General features: G+C 45.1%; 1 protein-coding gene across 5 annotated transcripts; it reads left to right on the forward strand.

Annotated features, from left to right (window-relative positions):
* The first annotated feature begins 1,531 nt into the window (after window positions 1–1,531).
* Window positions 1,532–9,791, forward strand: kel (Kell metallo-endopeptidase (Kell blood group)). Of its 5 annotated transcripts, none has more exons than XM_045700373.2 (17): window positions 1,535–2,034; window positions 2,403–3,480; window positions 3,634–3,758; window positions 4,064–4,216; window positions 4,378–4,449; window positions 4,566–4,760; window positions 4,903–5,063; window positions 5,237–5,354; window positions 5,466–5,561; window positions 6,343–6,441; window positions 6,540–6,614; window positions 6,771–6,874; window positions 7,016–7,105; window positions 7,228–7,295; window positions 7,543–7,703; window positions 8,220–8,309; window positions 8,439–9,791. In XM_045700373.2, the coding sequence occupies exons 1-17, from the start codon at window positions 2,008–2,010 to the stop codon at window positions 8,583–8,585; spliced, it is 2,859 nt and encodes a 952-aa protein (XP_045556329.2). In that variant the 5' UTR covers window positions 1,535–2,007; the 3' UTR covers window positions 8,586–9,791. The 5 variants fall into 5 exon arrangements, with proteins under 5 accessions (XP_045556342.2, XP_045556329.2, XP_045556338.2 ...); XM_045700368.2 differs by having other exon boundaries at window positions 1,536–2,034; window positions 3,631–3,758; XM_045700377.2 differs by having other exon boundaries at window positions 1,538–2,034; window positions 3,631–3,758; window positions 4,566–4,754.
* Window positions 9,792–9,796: the final 5 nt, after the last annotated feature.

Raw genomic sequence — 9,796 nt, forward strand, 5'->3', positions numbered from 1 at the left:
ATGTGCGGGGGCACCGGTGTCGAGGTAATTGAGATAATTATGTACATGCAGTTAGGGTTGTTAAAGTGGCTATGCATAGATAATAACAGTAGTAGCAGCGTGGGGGGTGCAAAGTAGAAGCTGTTTAGAAGCCTCTTGGACCTAGACTTGGCGCTCCGGTACTGCTTGCCTTGTGGTAGCAAAGAGAACAGTCTATGACTATGGGGTGTCTGGAGTCTTTGACGATTTTTAGGGCCTTCATCTGACACCGCCTGGTATAGAGGTCCTGGATGGCAGGAAGCTTGGCCCCGGTGATGTACTGGGCCGTATGCACTACCCTCTGTAGTGCCTTGCGGTCGGAGGCCGAGCAGTTGCCATACCAGGCAGTGATGCTCTCGATGGTGCAGCTGTAAAATCTTTTGAGGATCTGACCCATGCCAAATATTTTCAGTCTTCTGAGGGGGAATAGGTTATGTCGTGCCCTCTTCATGACTGTCTTGGTGGGCTTGGACCATGTTAGTTTGTTGTTGTGGACACCAACAGCCCCGTCCACTACAGTCCCGTCGATGAGAATGGGGGCGTGCTCGATCCTCTATTTCCTGTAGTCCACAATCATCTCCTTTGTCTTGATCACATTGAGGGAGAGGTTGTTGTTCTTGCACCACATGGTCAGGCCTTTGACCTCCTCCCTATAGGCTGTCTCATCGTTGTCAGTGATCAGGCCTGCCACTGTTGTGTCATCAGAAAACTTAATGATGGTGCTGGAGTCGGGCCTGGCCATGCAGTCATGAGTGAACAGGAAATACAGGAGGGGACTGAGCACGCACCCCTGAGGGGCCCCCATGTTGATGATCAGTGTGGCGGATGTGTTGTTACCTACCATTACCACCTGGGGGCAGCCCGTCAGGAAGTCTATGATCCAGTTGCAGAGAGAGGTGTTTAGTCCCAGGGTCCTTAGCTTAGTGATGAGTTTTGAGGGCACTATGGTGTTGAACGCTGAGCTGTAGTCAGTGAATAGCATTCTCATGTAGGTGTTCCTTTTGTCCAGGTGGGAAAGGGCAGTGTGGAGTGCAGTAGAGATTGCATCATCTGTGGATCTGTTGGTGCGGTATGCAAATTGGAGTGGGTCTAGGGTTTCTGGGATAGCGGTGTTGATGTGAGCCATTACCAGCCTTCCAAAGCATTTCATGGCTACAGAGTGCTCAGGGTCGGTAGTCATTTAGGCAGGTTACCTTAGTGTTCTTGGGCACAGGGACTATGGTGGTCTGCTTGAAACATGTTGGTATTACAGACTCTGACAGGGAGAGGTTGAAAATGACAGTGAAGATTTTTGCCAGTTGGTCAGCGCATGCTCGGAGTACACGTCCTGGTAATCCGTCTGGCCCAGCGGCCTTATGACGTGTCCTCCACTATGCTATCAGTGACGTGTTCCATTGCCAGATGACCTCTAGAACACCCTCGCTCTCTCTATCAATTCATACCAGACCCTCTGCTGCACTGATAGTGACGCGGGTAGACGGCTGTGTGTGCATTGTTTTTGCATTTGAGAACATGTTGGTCCTCTCAATGCAGGGTAACAATGTGTCCTCTTAACGTTTAGACTTTTTCTGTGTTTCAGAGTTGGGCTGATTTTATTGGCTCTGTACCGACCTATTGCTTAGGGACATTATGTTCTCATGAATTACATTTGAATGACGTTTGAGTTAAAACTCAGTCATTTTAGAGTTGTGGTTTGAAGAGGATTCCTCCTACACATCAAACACACCCACGTGCATGTCACAGTCTAAATGGATCCACAGTGCCACCTAATAATGTAGCAGAGAGAGAGAGGTAGGCTGCCAGGTCAACTCTGTTATTTCAGAACGTCGGAGGAGGAGGAGAGAAGTGGGTGATGAAAGAAGATAGAGAGCTGAGATGACAGCTGGCTGATGGAGGGAGAGATAGAGGTCTGGAGGCCACGTGTGAGGGAGAAACATCAGATGCTGCAACAAGCTAAACCCAGACAGACAGAACAAGACACAACAGAGTATGGCAGAAACCCCAGCAGAGCCTCAGGTAAAACCTGCAGAAGGACTTTTAATTATTTCATGAAATGTTATTATGAAGTTTATGCTGATCCTAGGTGATTTCAAATCAATGTTGGCCTGCCACAGGCTCAACACTTTCTACTTATTGCGTCAGGTTTTTTTTGGGGGGGGGGGGGGGGGGGGGGATGTTGGAGCAAGCTCTCAATTTTCCTGCGCCTCATACTATACATTTCAAGTTGTATAGAGGAGTGTCTTCCTGTTTTTAATGCAGTATTAAATGTATATAGAGGACAAGATAGGTTATGAGACTGTCGTGTCAAATTAGTCTTAAATGATGCAGAAATGTGTATCATGATAATCCTGATATGAAATTGACTATCATTCAACTTTGTTTAGATTGACTGTGAGCTGCAGCCCCCATCTAATACCCTTTCTGAGCCTCAGCTCCAGTCCCAACTACACCCTCTCTCTGAGCCCCAGCCCCTACCCCAGCCTGATACCATTCCCCAGCCTGATACCCTTCCCCAGCCTGATACCCTACCCCAGCCTCAGCCCCTACCCCAGCCTGATACCATTCCCCAGCCTGATACCCTTCCCCAGCCTGATACCCTACCCCAGCCTCAGACCCTACCCCAGCCTGATACCCTTCCCCAGCCTTGGCCTCAGCCCCTACCCCAGCCGGATAGCCTTCCTGAGCCCCAGCCACTACCCCAGCCTGATACCCTTCCCCAGCCTTGTCCCCATCCCCTACCCCAGCCTCAGCCGGATAGCCTTTCTGAGCCCCAGCTCCTACCCCAGCCTGATACCCTTCCCCAGCCTTGGCCCCAGCCCCTACCCCAGCCTGATACCCTTCCCCAGCCTGATACCCTACCCCAGCCCCAGCTCCTACCCCAGCCTGATACCCTTCCCCAGCCTTGGCCCCAGCCCCTACCCCAGCCTCAGCCGGATAGCCTTCCTGAGCCCCAGCCACTACCCCAGCCTGATACCCTCCCTGAGCCCCAGCCCCAGTCTGAAGAGGAGGTGAAGCCCTGGGTGTGGACATGTCACCGCGTACTCCTTCTCTTCCTCCTGGCATCCTCCTTCTGCACCTCCATACTGGGCCTGGCCTACTACTCCCAGCAGCACCGCCCACCAGAGAGCACACCGCCAGCCTCTCCTCCATGTACCTCCCCGGCTTGTCAGAGGGCGACCGCCCGTCTTTCCATCTCAGTCGACCCCTTCTCTCAGCCCTGTGACTACTTCCTGTTTCCCTGTGGGTCTGAAGGGGCGTCTCTGTCCAACAGGGGGAGACAGAGGGGCAAGGGCATCCCCCTACACCCACAGGGCCACAAGAGCAGGGCAGCACAGGCAGAGAAAGAGAGAGAAAGAGGGAGGAAGGAGAGAGAGACAGGCACGGACATAATAGAAAAGGCTACAGCAGACAGAATGCCAGACAGACAGACTGCACTACTGCTGACAATGAGGGAGATTTTGGGTGAGAATCTAAAAATGTTGCTCTGTTTATCCTCTGTAGATTTTGTACCAGTTCTTTGGGACAATCATTTAAATAGAACTGCTGAAACCGTTTCCATAACAGGACCTTTTATCCTCACAATGAAACTTTGATATAATATTCCTCTGTCAGAAGCTGACGACCGCTCCAGCCCGGGTAACTCAGCGAAGCAGAAGGCCTGTATGTTCTACCGTTCCTGTATGGACACTGGCCCCACAGAGACCGCCGGGCCAGAACCTTTCCTCAGGCTAGTCCACAAGGTCAGATCCCTGGAATCGATTGGTGGGGTATGGTGACTGATTACACCTTATCTACTCTTATGGTAAAAACTCTTTCCCCCTCTCTCTCTCTCTCTCTCTCTCTCTCTACCCCTCCACCCCTCCTCTCCTCTCTCTCACGCTCTCTATCACTCTCTCTCTCTCTCTCTCTCTCTCTACCCCTCCACCCCTCCTCTCCTCTCTCTCTCGCTCTCTATCACTCTCTCTCTACCCCTCCACCCCTCCCTCTCTCGCTCTCTATCACTCTCTCTCTCTCTACCCCTCCACCCCCCCTCCCCCCTCTCTAGCTGGGTGGCTGGGCTGTATCAGGCCAGTGGAACCAGACAGACTTCAACTCCACTCTGTCTCTACTGATGAGAGACTATGGTACCTTCCCATTCTTTAGTGTTTATGTGGGCAAGGATCCTAACGACACTCAAGAAGACAAGCGTTACATACAGGTCAGTTAGACTGGGGTTCTGGGGCAGTGAAATACCTAATGGGTGTTCTACAGTATATACAGTAATGGATTATATTCATACAGCGCTTTTCACTGGAGCTTTACATAAAGGGTAACTTCCCCATCCACTATACATTTATAGCATAAACTCTTTTTCTATAGATTGATCAGCCGGATTTTCAGATACCTACTGAATGGAGCAGCAAGACTCAGAAGTCCAAAGCTAACACGCAGGTACACTAAGTCTATCTCTGTTCTACAGTATATCATCTATCTGTTGATGGAAACATTTGGCATTAAGTCTCTCATCCCCTTTGCTCCCGCTCTTTATTTCTCTCTTTTCACCCCAGATCCTGCGTCTGTTCCTGGCCTCGTATCAGAGGTTGCTGTCCCTGTTGGGCTCTCCCTCCAGCAGCACCAGTCTCCATATCGGCCTGTTCATCTCTCTGTCCTCTGAACTGGCTGTAGCTGCCTCTCCTCTGCCGCATCGCCTGCAGCAGGGATTACTGTACCAGCGCATCACCATCAAAGAGCTACAGGTGCGGGTGTGTGTGTATGTACTTATGTGTGAGTGTGTGTCTCTAGTTCTCTCTCCCTTTACCCTAACCTTCACTAACTCATAGAGCTATTGTGCATGTGTACCTGTATTTCCCTATACAGAATCCATCTTTCTTATTTTGTGAACAGACCCTGGCCCCTGCCATTGATTGGCTGAGCTGTCTACAGACCACCTTCCATCCCCACCCTGTTAGCCAATCGGATCACGTCCTCCTGCACAACCTCCCTTACATAGTCCACATGTCCCGCATCATCGGCAAATGGCTGAATAAGCATGAATTGAGTGGCAGGTACTTTATATCAATCAAAAATGTCATGCAAAAGACAGTAACCAATATAACAAGGTTTCTCATGAAGGTTTCTCATGAAGGTTTCTCATCACACAAGCTACCTCTGTTACTTACAGCATGGTGTATAGTAATCAGTACACATTTGTCTGGTGCCTGTCCACCTCTCTGTTTAGTGGCCCTCTTCACACCTTCATGGTCCTCAGTCTCCTCCACACTGTCATACCCGCGCTGGACTCCAGGTTCACTCAGACAGAGAGGAATTTCTCCTTAGCTCTGGGGACTACAGAGGAGGTAACTGAATATGGACTACATTTCCCAGCTTGCTCTTGTAGTTGAATAACACTGGCTTGGAGTGAATATATTGTCTGGGACTTGTAGTTCATTGCTGCTTGCCTCTCTCAGGATGTCCCTCGCTGGAAGCAGTGCGTTCTGCAGACTGAGAAAGGGTTTGACACGGTACTAACACACCTACTGAGAGAGACCACCGCATACACAGAGGTGAGAGGCACTGTGTGTGTGTGTGTGTGTGTGTGTGTGTGTGTGTGTGTGTGTGTGTGTGCATAGAGAAAGCAAAGACAGAAGAGGATGTAGTGTGTGAAATGTGTGTGCTGCTATTGCAGCAACAAAATATAAATAGAAAAAGTGAATTGTGTCCTATGCCTAATTGTCATGAGGAAGAGAGTTTAGAACACCTTTTAGTGAAAGGGAAAGGGGGATACCTAGTCAGTTGTCCAACTGAATGTATTCAACTGAAATGTGTCTTCCGCATTTAATCCAACCCCTCTGAACTGCTACAGAACTAAAGAAATATGGGATCTGATGAGAAGTATATTTTTTGATGTATGTATAAGTCTTTCGCGGTGTCTTCAATACTCACATTGATGACATTACTAAAGAATTATTGTGGACAATAATATGCATTGACATTACTACAGAATTAAGGTGAACAGTAAAATTTGGAAGACAAGATGCATTATGACTATAAAAAAAAACGTTTTGATCGAACACAATTTAGATTTTTTTTAAATCAAAACGTAACTAAAATAAATAAGATGGCTCCAAAAACTCCCATAGACTATTACATCTGTAAATCATGTTATGTAATTATGAACTCAAATGTATTGATGAATTGTATTTATGTGAACTACAGTATTTATGATTTTCAAATGTGAAAAACTTCAAGAAATATTATTTTTAGCAACAAAATACAAGATAACTACTTCATAAATGGGATATTACATTATAAGTGTGTTGAAATGGTATTATCTGTTTCCTCTAGGCAGATGAGCTGATTCAGAATGTCTATTCCTCCATCAAGTCCAAACTACCTGATCTCAGGTGGAGAGATGAGGAGTCTCGCATGTCTGTTTTGAATAAGGTAAAAGGTCAACGGTGGATGTCATTTACTGGAACTCTTATTTAAAAACAACTGTGTATTCATTGTCCACTTGAAATGTACAATCTGTGTTTTCCCAGATTCAGTCTCTAACTCCAAGACTTTCAACTAAAAACATTTTCAGTGAAGCTGAACTCAACCAACTGTATTCAAAAGTAGAGTATTTTATTGTAGTGGAACTAGTCTACATTGCCAATAATATATAGGATTTCTTAATCAATATCACTAATTAATCATATTACCAGTGATGATAATACATTGTACTATATACGTACTGGTAGTTAATTTTCCCCCATTTATTTAATTAATAGGTGACAATTGACGAACACAAGTATTTCTCCAACTACATCCAGTCTCTCTCCCTCCAGCGCCAGAGATCAAGCAAACTCTTTTCCCAGACTGAAGGAGATGATATGTGAGAGCCCAGTTGTCATTAAAAGTCTATGTGATTTGGTTTGGGTAGATATGTGTTATTAATATGTGAATATGAGAATTGAGGATTCTCTCTTTCTCGCCCTCTCTCTCTATCTCTCTGTCTCTCCATATTCTCCTCCAGTTGGTCCATCACTCCATTTCTCTCCGGCAATGAGCTAGTCTTTCCCATGGGGATGTTTGTCCAGCCTCTCTTCCACCCTACCTATCCCAGGTAACCCAAAGTCATATGTTTACTATCACATAATAAACAATGAATAACCAAGTAGTCTTATTGAGATAAAGAATCTCATTCCTCAGAGTGTTTTGTTGAGTATTTGCATGTTTTTGTGTCAGGGCCGTCAACTTCGGGGTTTTGGGGTCTCTGATGGCCAAAGATATTCTCCATCTCCTTCTACCCAACAGTAAGGCAAATAGTCTCAATGAATTACTCTATGATTGTAATGCAGTTAATTCAATGATGTCAGAGTTTGCATTTTGCACATGTTTATTTATGTGTGTATGCATGTGTGTGTATAGGTGTGTGTAGGTTTATACATGATGCATGTGTGTGCCCTGACTGTTTACCCTGTGCTTTAATCCATTCTCAGAGTGTGTCTCCCAGGTCCATTGCAGAGTGTGTGTGCCCTGACTGTTCACCCTGTGCTTTAGTCCATTCTCAGAGTATGTCTCCCAGGTCCATAGCAGAGTGTGTGCGGTACCAGTACCTGAGTATGACAGAGGGACCAGGGAGAGAGGAGGCGTTCTCGCTGTCACCGGCACAGCAGCAGGAGATGTGGGTGCAGTACTCTGCTCTGCAGATTGCACTACAGGTCAGTTTTTGGGATTCCAAATCTATTCCAGGGTATCTAGGCTATTTCAATTTCAGCATCTTAGTTGTTTTGGTTGATATCAGAGGCATTCTATGTTTTGGTTGGTGTCAGAGGCATACTATGTTTTGGTTGGTATCAGAGGCATACTATGTTTTGGTTGGTATCAGAGGCATACTATGTTTTGGTTGGTTCAGAGGCATACTATGTTTTGGTTGTATCAGAGGCATACTATGTTTTGGTTGGTATCAGAGGCATACTATGTTTTGGTTGGTATCTGAGGCATACTATGTTTTGGTTGGTGTCAGGGGCATACTATGTTTTGGTTGGTATCAGAGGCATACTATGTTTTGGTTGATATCAGAGGCATACTATGTTTTGGTTGATATCAGAGGCATACTATGTTTTGATTGATATCAGAGGCATACTATGTTTTGATTGATATCAGAGGCATACTGTGTTTGTCAAAGCTTTATCTACTTATTTCTCCCTCTTTATCCTTTACTCTCTGTGTCTCAGGCTTACAATCAGAGTTTGAAGAAGTATCCTGGGGACTCCTCTCTCTCAGGCCTCTCTCACACTCATCTGTTCCTTACTTCATTCACTCAGGTAAGAATAACAGAACAGTAGAAGAACAATAATTGCAGATGTCTAAAAGGTTCCCTTTACCATGGATATGAAGGTCCTACTAATGGATGTTTTCCTTCCTATAATTGTATTGATATTATCTTCTTTCAGATCAACTGCGACTCTGACCCGTACCATGAGTTCATGCCCTTTGAACCTTCCTTTCTGGTTACTGTCATCTGTGGGTACTCTGACCTCTGCCCTACGACCCTCTCCTGCCCCAACAAACCCCAGCAGCACCTCTTAGGGACATGCTGACCTACAGATCTACAGTAACATCTCCTACCGAACAAAAAATGCAGAGCCATTGATGAACACAGAAGACTGTGATTTTAACGGATCAGTGTCCCCCCCGCGGGACGGTTGAGCTAATGTAGGCTAATGTGATTAGCATGAGGTTGTAAGTCACAACAACAAAAAATCCCAGGACATAAACATATCTGATATGGGCAGAAAGCTTAAATTCTTGTTAATCTAACTGCGCTGTCCAATTTACAGTAGCTATTACAGTGAAAGAATACCATACTATTGTTTGAGAAGAGTGCACAATTATAAACTTGAAAATGTATTAATAAACCAATTAGGCACATTTGGACAGTCTTGAAACAACATTTTGAACAGATATATAATGGTTCATTGGATCAGTCTAAAACTTTGCACATACACTGCTGCCATCTAGTGGCCAAAATCAAAATTGAGCCTGGGCTGGAATAATACATTATGGCCTTTCTCTTGCATTTGAAAGATAATGGTACAAAAAAAGTCATGTTTTTTTCTTTGTATTATCTTTTACCAGATATAATGTGTTATATTCTCCTACATTAATTGAACATTTCCACAAACTTCAAAGTGTTTCCTTTCAAATGGTATGAAGAATATGCATATCCTTGCTTCAGGTCCTGAGCTACAGGCAGTTAGATTTGGGTATGTCATTTTAGGAAAAAATTGGAGAAAAAAAAAGGGTCAGATCTTTAAGAAGGCAATAGCACAGAACACTAAATCCAAATGCAACTGACAGGATAGTTGATTATTCATTAGGCATATCCATCCAGTCTCTTGTGACATCCTGTGCATGGGAGATTTGTTTCTGGGTTCTGAAATAAAACTATGCATATTGTCTGTGGTTTATTTAAAACTGCAGTATGTAACAAGCACCTTGTTATCCATAAGGATACTATTAGTTATGTTTGGAGGTTCTGGTCTGCTTACCTTTGTTAACTGTAGGGGAGAGTGTGTCTGCCAGTTTAGATGGTGCCAAAGACACAAACAGTGTTGAAAAAGTGTGTATGAAGTGTGTGGATGTAAATAAATAGGGAAAGGGGTATACCTAGTCAGTTTTACAACTGAATGCATTCAACTGAAATGTGTCTTGCGCATTTAACCCAATCCCTCTGAATCAGAGAGGTGCGGTCATAGATATAAGGCTGATAATTCTACAAAATAAAGTAGATTTTTTTATGTGAAGGGAG

The sequence above is a fragment of the Salmo salar genome, chromosome 02, assembly GCF_965601325.2.
Source record: "Salmo salar chromosome 02, fSalSal1, whole genome shotgun sequence".
NCBI lineage: Eukaryota > Metazoa > Chordata > Actinopteri > Salmoniformes > Salmonidae > Salmo > Salmo salar.

Coding starts and splice junctions, on each gene's coding strand:
- kel (XM_045700368.2), top strand. CDS start 2,008: ATGGCAGAAACCCCAGCAGAGCCTCAG. Junction 3,481..3,630: donor GACAATGAGGGAGATTTTGG/GTGAGAATCTAA, acceptor TTCCTCTGTCAG/AAGCTGACGACCGCTCCAGC. Junction 5,562..6,342: donor AGACCACCGCATACACAGAG/GTGAGAGGCACT, acceptor TGTTTCCTCTAG/GCAGATGAGCTGATTCAGAA.